Below are 16,772 nucleotides of genomic sequence, written 5' to 3'. Positions count from 1 at the left end.
CATACCCCAAATAGGTATGAACAATGATTGTTCATAAACAATGATTATTTATACTCCAATAAATATTCTTATTGATCATACATTATGTTGAGATATGAACATTAATTGTTTATACCCCAAATAGGTATGAACAATGATTGTTCATAGCCTATATTGAGGTATAAACAATGATTGCTCATACTCTAATAGGTGGTTTTACTGACCATACATTATCTTGAGGTATGAACAGTGATTGTTTATATGAATAATAAGTGTTCATAGCTCATGTTAATGTATGAACAGTGATTGTTCATACTAGATACACCGAGTTATTTTGGTTGGATCGGGCCGTTTATTATTTCGTACTAGGGGTATACTTGACATTTCATCTACCAGAGTCGTTTTTAATTTTGCGTCAAGTGTATACTTGACCTTTCATCTACCCAAATTTTATGAGTGATTAAAAAAATGTGTCCTCTCGAGTTACTTTTTTCCCCTATTTGTCCTCTAAAAGTTACTCTCTATTTTCAATATTTATTGCACTTTCACGAGTCACGACTCACGATTATAAAACAAAGATTTGGGAAGACTGATTGCTCTCAAATATAAAAGGAATTATTGCCCAGGAAGTTCCATGATTGTTCGGTTGACAGTTGACACCAAGGCCAAATTTTTCCATATCGACGGATATATCGGACCCCAAAAACTGGAATATATCACTGTATATCGATATATCAAAATATAGTGATATTAATTTTTGTGAAACAATCAAAATATCAATATATATATATATATATATATATATATATATATATATATATATATATATATATATATATATATATGGTTATATGAACTCCGGATTTATAAATAACTCCAAAATTACTCCACTCAAAAAATGAACTTTCGAAAATGGTGAACTGAGGACTAATTTTTTGTGGATGTATAGAGCATCTCATGATGGAGAACATATTCCACCCCCTTTCAAAAATCAACTCAATGAATATGTCTAATCTTGTCAAAAATTGTATCGAAATTAAAAAATGCGACCGTTGGATAATTTCCTAACTTTAAATGATTTTGATGAGGTTGTACATCTTCAAATGAGTTGATTTTTCCTCCTGGGATGATCTCTATTGTATGGAAAACATCTCCACCAAAAATCAGCTTCTAGTTCATTGAGTTAAGTGATGGAGTTCATTTGGAGTTCGTTTTAGTGGAGTTCATATAACCATCCCCTATGTTAAGTGATCTATATATATATATATATATATATATATATTGACCGCTTATCTTGACAGCTTATCTTGACATCCAAAACCTAAAAGTGAATTTATACATTAAACTAAGGGCTGATTTTTGGTAGAGAAAATCTTTCTATCTTGAATAGAATCTCCACCAAAACTCGTCTCAATTGGATATGTCTAGCTTTATTAAAAAGAGTGCTAAAATTGTGGACCGTTCGATAAATATTGAACTCAAACACAACTTTTGACAATGTTAGACATGTTCAAATGTCTTGATAATTTATAGAGTTGATCTCTATTGTATGGAGAACATATTCCCAAAAAATCAACTCTTAGTTCATTATGTAAGTTGTAGATGTCAAGATAAGCTGTCAAAATAAACTGTCAAGGTAGCCAACCCATATATACATATCAAAAATATTATCAAAAATGTTATATATCAAAAATATAGGTCAATAGTCAACAAAATCAGTCAAATTGTTAAAAAATCTAACCAAGTCAATCAATATATATCAAATATATTAGATATACCACCAATATATATCAATATATCGAAAAACATGATATATATTGATCTAAAAATAGGTCAATATATTTAACCAATATCTCAAATTATTTCCATATCGAATACCTAAAAAACCGCAATATATCAACCAATATTTTGGGCCTTGGTTGACACAACCAGGTACTCATTTTTTAAAGAGAAATGAAAACAAATCTAAAACAAACATACAAAACTCTCACGCTTACGAATAACTGCTAATGACCTAGTGGTGGAATGTGGACGGAACTAGCTCTGTTTTAGCCCCATGTAGAAGTGTAGAACCCATTTTCTCTTAATTGGTCTTTGAAGAGTCTAGTTAACTCCATTACAAGAACTAGTATCAGTCTTAATGCACATTTTGGATGGTTTCTCTCTTAGTTGGTCTTTGAAGAGTCTAGTTAACTCTATTACAAGAACTGGTATCAGTTTTAATGCACATTTTGGATGGACTAGTAAGAAGACCGAAGATATTATGAGTGGCTCCTTAAGGCTAATCAGTATTGGTCCTTTATCAAATTTCACTGGAAACCTTGATTGCGTTCCAGACTTCCAGGTGATGTTGACTAAAGTTAATAAACAAGGTGTGGTTAGCAAAAGACAGAAAAGGACTTCAGACTCGAGCAAATTCAGGGATAGATTCATGAAATAAAAAACGTACACGTCCTATTAGTACAACACATTTGAAAAGAACACCAGTGTCTGCATACTCAGACTTAGCCACCACGTCCTAAACTTTCTTTATTCATGTACTACAGTTCTGAAAGTTTGCTCAAAGAGAAGCTTTTGTAACAGAAGAAATTTGTAAGCAAAACACATTGGAATTGTAAGAAAGCATCAGTCGTCCCTCTTAAAAATACATCTATCAATGGCAGACGATGTCCTATCAGCAAAGTGAAAAGCGTGCATATTAACCATATTAAGGGGTTTTAACATAGGGTACATACCATTTGGTTCGCCAAAGGCGAAGATAACCAAAGACTGCTGAAGTGCAAATACACGAAAGTGGGAATATTTAGCATGGTTGTATAAGTTTTCCCGTCATAACTCTTAACCACATTTAGTACGTTATCAACCTCTGCCGCCCTTAAAGCAAACTCGAATACAATGACTGATTTGAATATGGATAATCCTACTACCTCTGTCCAAGACTACTACATGTCTTAATTTCTTAAAACCCTGCTACCTCTTCCCTGTTAAGGGTTTCAATTCCTCTTTCTTCCTATGTATCGATTTTTGCTTCAGTTGTCTTGGAATATTTAGTAGCCCTAACCAGCATAAAGCTTTGCATATTACAGGTGTCCAGAAAAACAACATTGGAGCCCAAGTAATTCAACACAATCATTCTGATAAAGTAAAATAGATTCTGAAGGACTCATAACCGTTGTCAGAAGATAACTTCAGGGTGCAACAATGAAACTGTATAACACATTGTAGAATAATGAAGTTCAGGAATCATTCTTAGATAAGACAGCCAACTACAAGACTTGTAACAAGGAAACCTGCAATTCCACTGTGGGTGAAAACAAATCACTCGTTCGACAAGCAGAATAGATATTACTAATAACAGTTTCTTTCAGAAGCCCAAGTAAGGAGTGGACATCAATTACTATTAGAATCCAGAAGTCGTCGCAGAAGTAAAAAAGAAAGCAAAATGGTACAATGAGAAATAAGGATTAGACAGATGCAGTGGAAAAACTAGCAAATTGAAGGGAGAAAAGAAAAGAAAAAAGGGTACGTGGAAGGCAGCCGAACAAGTTGTCAAATAAATAGATATAGAACCAAAGAATATGACAAAGGATACCTTAACATGAATCTGAAGAATCAACAAATGTAGCAACAACGTTTCCAACGTGTAAATGCATGGGAAATTTCCACACCTCTAAGGTGTTAATGACAAAGATACTGTGCTTTGCGCTTCCTTTCTAATAAACTCTACTTTAAAAAACACAAATGCAAAAAACAAAACAAAAAAACACTTACCAAAAGTTGACAATGCTATCAATAGACAAAGAATATGACAAAGGATACCTTAACATGAATATGAAGAAGCAAAGATCAAGATGCTTAAAGTATTACTTTTGGTTTCGTCAAAAGAAAACAACTCCAAGATCCATTGTCACCAAACTAACCATGACGGGAAGTATAAAAGGAAATGAGGTGGTCAAAAAGAGGCACTCCAAGATCGAAAGGTGGTCAAAAAGCTAACAGTTTCTCTTTTCTGTTCTCAAACCTGCAATTTACAGCCCTGGTCTAAGAGAAGTCCTTGCTGCAAGAGAATCAGCTGAACAAAGGATTCAGGTCAGTCAATTCTCTGCATTACTCTCTAACAAAAAAGACCTGATCCATATCAGAATTTTCAGTTATGCAACATTTTTGCCAGTGCTCAAGGCTTACCTAATGGTAGAAATGTTAGTGGTTGATGCATGGCGCTTTGACTATTAAACACAAAGCGTATATGGCATATCTGCCGTCCAAAGGATCAACATCTAATGACATTGATAAGACTAGCCAGTCACATCATTGATGATCCTACTGTCAAGAGGATCTTCAAACATGAGCTCAAAATAAAAAGGCCTAAAGGCAACATCCTACCTCGCATTCCAGGAGTTCAGGCAAACATCCTAATAGGATGATAAGTATACTTGGGGTGTGTTTCATTCGTAGGAATCCATTTGTGGAGTCTTATTAGCTTGATATTTTCTTAGTTCATCAGTCTTTGGCGGAACTTTTCCGGCTGAGAAACTCAGGTCCTCCCGAAACCCTGTCAATTGCACTACCTCCTTGAACTTTCTCATGCCTCTGAGCTATTTAAGTGGTAAAGATCCAAAAAAAATCAAGATTTCGATCGTATTCCTACACATGAGAATGGAAGTTTCCTATGGCCCTATGGGAATAATTTCAACAAATCAAACACACTCTTGATCATAGCAAATTCCCTTGACATCTTCAAAATGTTACTGCCACATATCATTGAGACTACCACTTTAGACAGTCAATAACTGATGATCTTACATGCCAGAGATGGTCTTCAAACTATATGATCTCAAAAATGAAAAGGCCTGAGCAGAATCCTAACACTTGCACTGCAGGAAAATAACATTATGACTACTAAGACAGTAAATTTCCTTGGGATCTTTGAAACACTACTGCCACGCTAAAGACCAAAACATATCCAACCAACCATTGCAGTTCTACTCTCTCTGCTTCTGGTAGTTAGCCTAATTAGAGCAGTTTCTATATTACATGGACATGCCATATTTTAGCAAAAATCCATGTTGGATACGTGTCAGTGTCGGATTAGACACATATTGTATTTGATATACCTCGATGTCTGATATATCGTTGTGTCAGACACTTCGTATCTGTGTCGGGATACACACACACGTAACAATGTAACTTAGGGTTCAGGTTTTAACTGAACCAGTACTTGGGGACAACTTGAACACAGAGGATTAGTCAACACTTAGGCTTGGAGGCCATAAAATAGGAAGCACCTTGCCCCATGGGAAAAGCAGAGCCCACTTAAAATGCACCTAAAAGCTAAAAGCAATCCGCTGATGTGGCAAAACTACCTCATGCTCCCGCCCCTCAAATTACAAGGCAGACGACTTGCAGTAAAGCTTCATGTATAAAGAAAGAGAGGACCAGCTAGTCGCCTATGAACATATGTTTTACCTCATGAAATTTAGATCAACTTCTCATCAATAGTTGCCTTGAGACTCTTCGTCATTCCTCTCTCCACCTGCAGCCCTTTTGTCTTTCTTCCCTACTCAATGCCATCCTCCAACTCTGAACTTCAAACATGCCAAAGACCTCACTTGCAAAAAGAAGTAATGACCAAAACAAAACCCTAAAAAATATACTAGTATCAGTTCAACAGTAGCCATCCCTTTGTCCAACGTGGACTACTAATATTCCTAAATCTCAAAAAAAAAAGTTTAGTAGCCCTATGCCATCTTTATCGAGCAAAAACCAAACCTTAATCTGATAAAAAAGTCCAACAAACAGACTTACAGCAACAAAAACGCCAAATTTGTTCCTTCAAAAAATCCCAATTGTGCAAGCAACAAATATTGTACCTTAGAAGGCAAGCCAACACAATCCTTTATTTAACAAGCATTTCCATCTTCTAAGCAATCAAAACCCTGACCAAGAACCTTTCCCTTGCTTTCCTCCATATGTAATCAACCGTCATCTTTGAAAACCACTAAAGAACAATTTCTCTCTTCAATGGGCCTGCATCTTTGAAAACCACTAAAGAACAATTTCTCTCTTCAATGGGCCTGCAATGGTGCAGCCACTTTCCACCGCCACTTTCGCTTCCTTCTTATTTTTGATGATTAGTCTATTTCATAACCCCTTCAATTACCTTTTTTGGTAATTGCTTACGAAACAGAAATTTATTTTTTGCTCTCCTTTGGTTTTATATTCCATTCTAAAGTATGGCTTTCAGATACCATATTACTCCCTCTCCTTGCTTAATCGGTGTTCCAAGCAACCTGAACAGTTCACCTCCGGAGAGCCACTCACAACAATTGCTACCAGCCCACATTACGAGATTTCGACCACTCCGACGGACCTTGAAGGATAACTAATACAAAATATCTTATATTAAAAATGCACACATGAAGAACCTCTGATGCACTAGTGTGCAATAAGGATATGAACGTGGACGCTGAAGAATCACTTAATTGGTTGCTTGTGAGCCACTACGGCTGTTGTCTTGCGACAACCGGACTTGAAACCCACAAATTTGAGAAGGAGATGACAAGTTATCACTTGTAATCACCATGCAAATGAGAACACACAAAGAGAAAACCTTTCTCACACATACACAAAGTTTATTAATCAACAATTAAGTATGGCCAATGGCCTACAACTCAATTTATAACTAAAGAAACCAATGAGTTTAGAAACTAGCTTTCTAAAGTTAAAAATAAGTAAGAATAACTAATTTTCGGAATTAAAAAATAAACCTAAAAATATCCTATGCTAAAAACACCAAAATAGCAGTGAAACATCTAAAACCACTTAATAGTATTGAACCAATGTGGGACAACAACAAAGGGTTGACAACCCTATAATGCATCAACCTCCCTCTGTGAGTTCTTGGATCTTCCCTTCCCTATGGCTCTAAGATCCTTAGCCATACCCCTCACAGTGGATATCCTTAAGGCACTCTTTATCATTATCATATTCTGAAAAATACCCGGTCTTACACCTCATTCTACTCAATATCGGTAAAATAAAGTGACCCCTCACAGCAAGTGAAAATCTGTTCGATATATTAATGGTTCATAGGGGGACAGACAATTGTTAGAATCCCTCGTCTTGTAAACCTAAGAAGTTGATAAAGGTGTTTCAACATTTGTTAGAAAACTGCCTTACCTGGGAAACCATTCTCCCCTCTCATTCACCAAATATAATCAAATTCAATAAAGTTGGATCAATTGATGTTCATGTATGATGAATGAATGATTATAACGACAATAACAATAGTAAAAATGTTAACAAGGAAAATGAAGGACTGCATGAACTACTTATGAAACAAGGATAACTCAATGATTAGACTCCCTTTAATAACGTATAATTCAGGTCTTCTGGAAAAAGTCCAGATTCTTTGGCAAACACCAACAACTATAAGGAGTTCGACTTGGACATCCATATAACTACAAACAATCCTAGATGGTCTTCCATTGAAACTAATGAGTAACGACACTTCGCCAGATAATTTCGATTATATGAGCATGCTTAATGAGATTATGGCAATGCAATCGCTTCTATCACCATTAATAATCAAAATATTTCATTCAAGAACAGTGCCTAATGATGAAAACAAACAAACAAACAAACAAACAAACAAACAAACAAACAAAACAAACAAAAAATTAAAAATTAAAAAGGAAATGGAAAAATAAATAAATAAAGTCACATACGCTTCTACTGTTCTACAGAACCTATCAGCACAATTCATTCATGGTGATTGGCTCCACATAGATAAAATGGCTGACATCAAGATCAAGACAGGATGAGTCGGAAGCTTATTTCACCTTTGGTGTATATTAAAACAATATCCCCGAAGCAACTGTCAAACTGCCAACCATGTAGAGATTAAACCAAAAGATACTTCAACAGTATTTGTATGGAAAGGAAGTTTTAGGCAACCGACACTGGACTCGCCATTCTAGAAGCCCATTTAAGCATGTTTGATAATTCACCTGATTTGTTGTTCAAAAAGTGTTTGCGCACAAGGCCTGCTCAACCAAGTCATCTAGAAGTATTCTCATCTATCATCAACCACAAAGCTGATTTAGTACATAATTCACATTAAACATAACTATCCAGACCTTCAGCAGATTTTTATTTTATTATTTAGCATCAACTTTTTTGTAATATAACAAGTTCCAAGTTAAAGTTTTATTGAAAAGAATACTAAGCACATCATAGAGCATCTAAAAGTTCTCTCATCGGAAAATGGCACATAACCCTAGTAGTACGATTCTAATTATCTATTGATTGCTGATAATATGGACTGCGCAAATAAATAAAAAAAATCCTACTATCCTACATATATAAATCATCCCAGTAAAGGGGAGGCAATTTTTACCAGTAATTCTAGCAGCAAGGTCAGCGGAAAGTAGCACATCAAGTAATCCTCATTTACCCAGTTCAACTGCCAGCAGTAAACACGCACTACATTAAACAATCATGCATTATAATAAGAGAAAATCACACTAGACAAGGTATCTCATTTCTAAAAACAATAAAGTAGCTCAATATCAGGGGTGCTATTAACTACGAAATGAAAAACAAAAATTAAAAAGAAAAAGGAAAACACATATGTTCCAAGGCCAGAATATATGATTTAAGAATTTATAGCCTTCTTTGCTCTTAGAGATTCAAGAGCCTTCTTTCGCAGCTCTATCTCTAACTTTTTTCTCTTACGGACTCTATTTCTTCAAGGCCACTTGGCAGAGAGTCATCACTTCGGTTCTTCTCAATATCAGAAGGCAGGGTCACAGTCTCCTTAGTCTTGGCTTTTTGCTTCCCGGCACGACGTTCTTCCTTCCTACGGTGTCTCTCTTCACGCCGCCGATGCTTTTCCTCTTTCCACAATCGCTTCTCCTCCTTCCTTCTCCTTTTTGACTCTTTCCTCTCATCCATATGAGAGTCATAACTGTTGTCATCATCTGAAGAAATGTGTTGTCTATCCTTCCTCTTATGCTTTCTCCGCTCCATGTCTTTTGATTTGTTCTTGTCATTCTCAGAATCTAAAACAAGAAACAGATGTTCCATTAGTAGAAAAACAATTAACCCTCCTCAATTAGTTCCTTTCAACTTAATGTTTCCTCACCTAAGCCACTTTCTAGAACATTGCGTGAACGGTGATGCTTCATCTCACCAAGCTTGTTATCTCTTGTATATGTTGTACTTTAACTTTTTTTATGAAGGAGAACTTGGCTGCTTAATGGATAGATGTTCATCGGGAGCATTTTTGGGCAAAGACCGTTCGACCTTCGTATTACCAGGACCATATGCAACTTCCTCCATCGTAAGGCGTGACTTTTCAGGACTAATAGAGCGACCCGTCGTGAACGATGACTTTTCACTGCCAAGTACAATAACAATACTCAACAATTCTGTATAAAGACCGAAGAATAATGTCATAGCATAAGGTTATTAAAAACAAAGACAAGGTTATTGGATACATGGGTAAAGAAGTTGCAAACATAAACATAAAATTAAAGTGAGAAACAAACACAATCAGAAAAACAAATACAGACAGACAAAGATAATAACAATCATTAACAATAACAATATGCACAATTCTAATAATTACAATAAGAGGAACAGTAGCAATATGTATTTTAAGTTTTATTTTAATAACTACTGTTATTAAGATAGCAGTAGTAGTAATAACAATAACATCTCCACTAACATACCAATAATAGTAATCACAACAAAAATAAAGATGATACTACTAATAATCACAAAAAATAATAGTCCCAACAATAATAATTCTTCAGTACCCTCACAGCCTTGCTTTTGAGGGTGCATTTTACCATTAAATCTCAGATTTGCATCTCAAGAATAATAAATGAATTTGAGTTTATACTCTCCTGGAAGGGCACATTTGAAAGAAAAAAAATAATAGACAGAGAACAATATTTGGTGACAAAAGGAGGAAAGAGAATGTCTTCTTTCTATTATATGCTTATATCAAAATTTGACTTCTTTACTGCCATTCTTCTTGATATTTTCCCTTAAACTTCAGCTTTGTAACTTTCTTATCTCTCTGATACCCAATTCCAAATTCAATTCCTCTACCCTAATGATTAGAACTGGGCAAAATCAAACCCCATCACTACCCAATCATTTCCAATCAGCAAACCCGAAAAAAATAAAATTGGCGAAATAGGCAAATTGCTCACTGTGTCACTTTGAATTGAATGCATCACTAAGGATTACAGGTTGCCCTTTCCTCACCAAATATAGTTCTCTCGCTTCTCTCTTCATCTTTTTCCAAGTTTGCCCTTTAAGGAGAGACAAACCAAATTCAATATCTTATTATCAAGAAGCAAATCTAAGATCTAATGGTAAAAGGGAGACACTAAAAAACAAGGCCGTGCGCTCGTGAGGTTACCCTCTTTGAAGAACTAATAGTTGATGTTGTTGTTGGGTTCAAATAACTACTACATTAAATTTTCTTTCAAGTACCAATTTCACAAGGCAACTACTAACAGATATTACTCTGTATCTTAGTAATTAGAAATACATTATTGACCAAATACAAGTAAATAACAAACAAAAAGAGCTGTACAGCTGAAATTTCTTAAATAAAGTATGTGTTCTAAGACTGTTTGCTTTCTTTTTGGAAATTAGATATGTTACATTACTAAAATATAACTAAAAAGTCAGACCCATCCTAATTATTTTCATAGCAGGCAAACAACTAGATTTCTATAAACGTGAATCCCCTTCATTAGATTACAGAATGAAGATACTTAATATACATGATGTACTAGCCACTTTTGTTAGCGACCAGTACTAATCATTCTTTCTTCGGACATTTTACTTGATAAAAACCATGCTATACTTTGAAAATAGATGTGGCCGATCCTAGCAACACCAATGAGTAATCTCATCATTGTGTAATGAATTCCGGAGTACCATACTTAAATAGCCAACCAGTTCTAAAATAGTTTTGAAAAATAAAGCATACTAGGCACTAGGCAGCAACAAAACCTCTTTCATCTCGAAAAAAAAGTCTTGAAATCATCTCAAATGATATGAACCGTACCTAAATTTACATGATAAAACAAAACAACCATACAAATCTAAACAACGGTCGTGTCACTTTTCGTCAAAGAACAAAAGGCGGTTCCATATAACCAGGCGATGCTAAAAAGGACAAACTCCTGAGTCCTTGAAGAACTTCGACCCCCACAATAGAAAGGCATTGATAGATAAGATAACCCCCTCAGTCACAGAAACTCCCTCAAAGTGTGTAGCTTCCATTCAAACCATATACCCCAAAATTTTGCAAAAGGTAGAAGCACCTAAGTCAGAGACCTAGATAAGGAAAGGACCAAAACGACAATATGTAAATCCAAGCACCCTACTAGAGCTCACCCAAGTGAAAAGCCGAGAAACTGAACACCACAGCATAACATGATTCACGGACTCCCCCATCCTCCTACACGACTAAAAATATTTATATATGGAATTCCTCATCTTCCTATGACTGTCACATCCTCCAGATGATCACATCATGCAAACTAATAATAAAACTACAAAATTTTATACTCCCAAGAAATATTACAAGGAACATCAAGACTGGCAAACAAGAAATAGAATAGGCATCTATGAAATAATACAAAATTAAGATGATTTATTAGAAACGACATCTTTCCTACTTGGGCACCACGTTCATCAATTCCATAGAACCATTAACACAAACACAATCATAAACAGGGTACACTCACATACGAAAACAGTAACAAAAGCAACAGGAGTAACAACAATGATAATATAGAACAATAAAACCAGATACAACAACATCAATACCATAATTAGAGACAAAGATAATATTAATACTCACAAATTAGCAACCTTTCAAGTTTCAACCAATTCACCAATGAAATTATTATTCATCACATGATGAACCTAAGCATCAGACATTCAGTTTAATACGTAGAGTCCGGTCAAAAAAATTCGTAATGTGAAAAACAAAAGCACCACAATACTTTTCTTACTCGTGGAATTCATCACAAAATAAAAACCGTGCATTAGTGAAACAAGAAGCCTGCATATTAGTGAAACTGTGCATTCATAGCAATTTACGGGCTCTTCACTAAATCATGTAAGCTTACAGTTACAATTTTATTTCGCCATACCTCTTTTTGTCTCGATCATCCCTTTGTATCTCTACGTCATCTAGAAAATCCTCAACTTCCCTTAATTGTTGGCCGCGTGGTCGCTCAGGCAAATACTCTTCGATATGGGATTTCTCCTTACGAATGTTTCGACCACCCGCGGTCGGTGAATGCGTGATTCTCTTATGAGGAGATTCAGCTCTCTGTCTCGCATTAGCCCTAAAACATTTGATAATATGCAGAAGTTTCAAACAATGATCAAAGTTCGAAGCAATAAAGGAGGGACAGAAGTACTGAAGTATCTAACCTCGAGTAGCGAGTTCCATCCTGTTTAGCTACCTCAAGACCATCATTAAGCGCAACCAAGTCTCCTCTTTCCCTCGCAGGACTTTCCTTGTCAGAGTAAATTACCCTCCCTCTTATTCCTAATAGGACCCTCAGACAAACTGAAAATCCTTCAAAATAACAGAAATAAGTGTAGAACTTACAGGAAAGGACTGAAACAGCCTTATAAAAAAAAAGTATAAATGTGAAGATGCAGACCTCTTGTTTTTACGAGGACTTGATCCTCCTGTGTGTAATGAAGACCCCGATTGACTTTGAGAACTTTCACGGGTGGGTGACGAACCAGACCGTTTCTTCCGAACATCACTTCGATCTCTCGGTTCCCGCTGGGGTGACCTCAAAGATGTTGGTGGTTGACTTGGTACAGGATCTAGTCCCTTGCGTCCTTCACCAGATTGTTTAACGCCCTCTCTCTCAGAAATCTGGTCAGGAGAATTATTTCCTTGCGCCCTGTACCAAACAAAACAGTTTCAGCAGATGAAATTTCTATAAAAGCTGCTATTCAAAAACCAAAACAAACTACATCATAACAAAGGTATTGTAGTATAAGCTACCTATCAGACTCATATTCATCACTATATCGCCTTGATTGCACACCATTAGTTCGAACCTCGTCATCCCTACTCAAGCTCCTCTTCCTCTGATATGCAGGGCTTCGGCTCCTAAAAGGACTGCCACTCCTGAACATGAGCAATTCAATCAAATATGAAAAGACACAGAAATGAATCATAGGTAACATAGCTCAAGTAAACAAATGTCAAATACCTATAACTTCGCCTAGGAGAGCTTAATAGTGAACCTCTGGGCGCTGATTGGGGATCTAGGAGGAGATCTCCTCCTCACAGGGGATGGAGACCTCACGTCCGAGGTGATGGAGACCTTCGACGACTAGAAATAGGTGATCTCCGTCGAAAAGGGGAAGGAGACCTGCGACGTAGGCGAGGAGGAGACCTACGGCGCAAGCGAAGTGGAGATCGACGTCTTGCAGGAGAAGGTGACCTACGTCTCCGAGGAGAGGGTGATCTACGTCTCCGAGGAGAAGGTGATCTACGTCTCCGAGGAGAAGGTGATCTACGTCTCCTAAGAGAGGGTGATCTGCGCCTTACGTATGGTGATCTCCTTCTTAAGGGTGACCGAGATCTCCGTGGGGAATACTTGTGACGAAGAGAGGGAGAACGGTACCGCCTATCAGGTGATATGGATCGCCTTCTCGATTGGGGAGATCTAGAAATACTCCTTGATCTCTGGCTGTTATCAAAACAGAAGAAAATCAATGTCAATCTTATGGCACGTCAACAGTCATTAAAGCAAATTAGATAATGGACACAGTAGTGTTATGGCACTGAATAAAGGAGAAGTAAAAAATATACTCTGAATAACTCCTGGAATTCGAAATGATTTGCTGATTGACCTAGAACGCGGCGACTCTGCAAGAGGAACAGAAAGGATTACATATGAACTTAACATTTTTAGTACATCATGTACAGAGAGAGTGAGAGAGAGAGATGTGACTGCACAGTGTATCTAGATCAGGTCACTACAACACAAACACATGACAATTGGAAGAGCGTGAATAAAAACTGAATGATTAGAGGCAATAGAGAGAAGGAGTGAGTACCGATCAGCCGAAGAGGAATGCTCTGCTGAATCTGGTGACCTAGAACTCCTGAAAAGATGAGAGGGAACCACGTATTGTCTATGAAAAATATATAAAAGATGCATACTACCAATTTAGTGTTAAATGTCTATGGCCCATCCTAATTAGTGACCAACCAAAACAACCGACTTTTACCTCAAAACACCAGTGGCAAAAAGCAAATGCTTAGAATATCAATGATGAAAAACTCCTACATGCTGAAAGAACACTTATTAGAACTACTGACAAACTAATGAACAGAATGAACAAATAATCCCACAGCAACAATTGTCTGATAGTGCGAAAACTACTGCAAGTGCAAACCAGGGGAAGGATTGAAAACCAACAGCAAATTATAAACCGGAACCATCACATGGTGCAAGTCATAACAACATCAACTCAGTAGTTTGCTTTCATTGCTAACTACATGAGGCTAAATCATGAACAAGAACAGCTGACAAAACATTCGTCCACTCACAACAAACTAATGACATGAATTCTTCATTCATTGTTTCGATTCTCATGGAACTAACTTTGACTTGTATAATGAATCAGGTGATCTATGTATCAAAGGAGCATCAACATGTATGTCTAGCTGCTGAACGTACATAAACAGCTAACGACAGGGGATGTCTGTCATAGTAAAATTCAACCAAACTCCACTGCAACAGTGATGGCCTATGGTTCATAATTTGCGGATTAATCGAATACATAGTACACAAAAGACCAACATATCTATTTTCAAGAACAATGTAATATATTATAAAACACGAACTAAAAGTTAAACAACCAATGCAAAAAAAAACCTAATAAAAGAAAAAAGAAACACTTAATCTGTGTTCTAACCTGTTTTTGCCTCTCAAACCATTCCGCTCGCCAGATCCTTTGTCATCTTCAGGTTGAGCAGTAGAATGCTTCAGAGCCACTTTAGACGCATCAGCCACAGCCTTTGCAGCACGAATCTCATCGTCCTACAGTAGTTTGAGGTAAAGAAGGACATGAACCCAAATAATTTGCAGAGGCAAGCTGAACGCCAGAACAAACACAAATGCAGTCAACACAAAAAAAGTCCTACTCCTATAAATATAAAAACCGGCACAGAACAAATATAAATACCATCTTTCTCTGCTTCTCTTGCTCTATCTCTTTTTTCTTCTGTATTTCAGTGCTAATCCTATCCGACTCAACCTACACAAAAACATACAGATAAACACCAACAACAACAAAACGCGAAAAAACAAAACATTAATGTTGTATTTATTCGTCAAACCTTCTTCTTCCTAATTTCCTCTTCCTTGGCATCCAAGAACTGCTGCGGAACCCCACTAGCATTCTTCTGCGCACTAAGTAAAAGAGTCCAAAGCTCTTTCATAAACTTTCCAGTATTCTTCTCCATAAACCCAGTTATCTGAATCTGAATCTCTTTCCCATTAACAACCTACAAATTCTAAAATAGTAAAAAAAACCATAAAAAAAAAAACAAATTAACTGTAAAAAAAAAGGAATAAAATATACCTTTCCTTCTAGAAGGCCGTAAATAAAGTTAATAAGAACTTCATCCTCAAAACCAAGAAGTTCCGTCACTCTATTCGCAATCCACGGTTTAATTACATCCATACTCACTTTACTCACATCCACCTACAATCAATAATAAGAATCAATTAATCAAAATTTATTTCGATAAATGAATAAATATCGAGGAATAAATGTAAAATTACCAGCGTATCCAATTCAGGAGCAAATTTCTGTGATTTTAATAGTTTAGCTTGTTTATTTGAAAACCGTGTGTCTTGATCCGCTGACGTACCCTAGAGATAATAAAAAGAAAATTTACGTAAACGTTATTTTATAATATAGTATAATATTATAAAGATGAATTATTACGTACCCTGAAGAAACCGCCTGACATGCTTGTTTGTGAGAGAGAGAGGGGATTTGGGGAAATTATATTAGAAGTAAGGAATGTGCATCGTCATCATCTCTTAAAGTAAAATTGATTGTGGGAATGAATGAGGGTTTGGTTTTGGGATATGGGAGGGGGAATTAGTAATGGGCTGGTTTTCTATTTGGGCCCAAAGGAACTCGATCAAGGAAGGCCCAATTGTTGATGCTGTTCGGGAGCCCAGGCGGTGGCACGTGGGCAAATGCACGTGAGTTTTTATATGGATTTTTTAGAGTTTAGTCTTTGCTTGTGAGCACGTGTGTAACACACTCACACGAGTATACTAGCCATTTCAAAAGAGCAAGCAACATAACCACAGTCAACTGAGTTGACTAACTGTTGTAGAAGTTTGTATATGTTGGGGTCTACGACCTAATGTTGTGGTTGGTAGGGAATGACTGCACTCTTTTTTGGGATAAGAGTTGCCTACGTATTAAGTTCCTTGACTAAACTTGAATCAAGTCTTACGTAGTTCATCTCTCTCTACTTATAGATGTTCGAGTTAACCTTCTTTATTTGCTACAGGCCATTGTCATGTGTAGATCCATAATCTGTGCTATCTTGATGATTCGTCATTACTTTTGATATTACAAAGTAAATGTTTTTTTTATTAGTGAGTTGACTGAGCTCTAGAATTGCGCTAGATCATTTACTTCTATATATGGTTGTAACTGATATTTGGGGCAACCTGAGTCTAGGTCGT

General features: G+C 36.4%; 1 protein-coding gene and 1 long non-coding RNA gene across 8 annotated transcripts; both read right to left on the bottom strand.

Moving 5' to 3' along the window:
• Positions 1-2,961: 2,961 nt before the first annotated feature.
• On the bottom strand, positions 2,962-7,956 carry LOC147499616 (uncharacterized). The gene is made up of 2 exons (XR_015195962.1): positions 7,821-7,956; positions 2,962-3,186 (listed from the first exon to the last, which is right to left on the bottom strand). It is a non-coding gene; the product is annotated as an uncharacterized LOC147499616 (long non-coding RNA).
• Positions 7,957-8,499: 543 nt separating this feature from the next.
• On the bottom strand, positions 8,500-16,168 carry LOC147499615 (splicing factor PWI domain-containing protein). 7 transcript variants are annotated; one of them, XM_086561383.1, is made up of 16 exons: positions 16,016-16,168; positions 15,846-15,935; positions 15,643-15,765; positions 15,398-15,565; positions 15,244-15,315; positions 14,974-15,153; positions 14,284-14,345; positions 14,110-14,157; positions 13,862-13,918; positions 13,257-13,739; positions 13,046-13,171; positions 12,690-12,941; positions 12,454-12,592; positions 12,168-12,365; positions 9,125-9,379; positions 8,500-9,041 (listed from the first exon to the last, which is right to left on the bottom strand). In XM_086561383.1, the coding sequence occupies exons 1-6, from the start codon at positions 16,034-16,036 to the stop codon at positions 15,091-15,093; spliced, it is 537 nt and encodes a 178-aa protein (XP_086417509.1). In that variant the 5' UTR covers positions 16,037-16,168; the 3' UTR covers positions 8,500-9,041; positions 9,125-9,379; positions 12,168-12,365; positions 12,454-12,592; positions 12,690-12,941; positions 13,046-13,171; positions 13,257-13,739; positions 13,862-13,918; positions 14,110-14,157; positions 14,284-14,345; positions 14,974-15,090. The 7 variants fall into 7 exon arrangements, with proteins under 7 accessions (XP_086417509.1, XP_086417508.1, XP_086417511.1 ...); XM_086561382.1 differs by having other exon boundaries at positions 14,974-15,098; XM_086561385.1 differs by lacking the exon at positions 14,284-14,345 and having other exon boundaries at positions 12,454-12,601.
• Positions 16,169-16,772: the final 604 nt, after the last annotated feature.

This window comes from Coptis chinensis, chromosome 5 (genome assembly GCF_015680905.1).
Source record: "Coptis chinensis isolate HL-2020 chromosome 5, ASM1568090v1, whole genome shotgun sequence".
Lineage (NCBI taxonomy): Eukaryota > Viridiplantae > Streptophyta > Magnoliopsida > Ranunculales > Ranunculaceae > Coptis > Coptis chinensis.
This window is presented reverse-complemented; position numbering and strand designations above follow the sequence as displayed.

Bases quoted from the DNA above. Each gene is read 5' to 3' on its own strand.
- LOC147499615 (XM_086561379.1), bottom strand. From the start codon at position 16,036: ATGTCAGGCGGTTTCTTCAGG. The intron at 15,566-15,642 runs GTATATTTTATT...TAGAATTTGTAG, and splicing joins ACGGCCTTCTAGAAGGAAAG to GTTGTTAATGGGAAAGAGAT. The intron at 15,316-15,397 runs GTTTGACGAATA...GTTTTTGTGTAG, and splicing joins AGGAAATTAGGAAGAAGAAG to GTTGAGTCGGATAGGATTAG.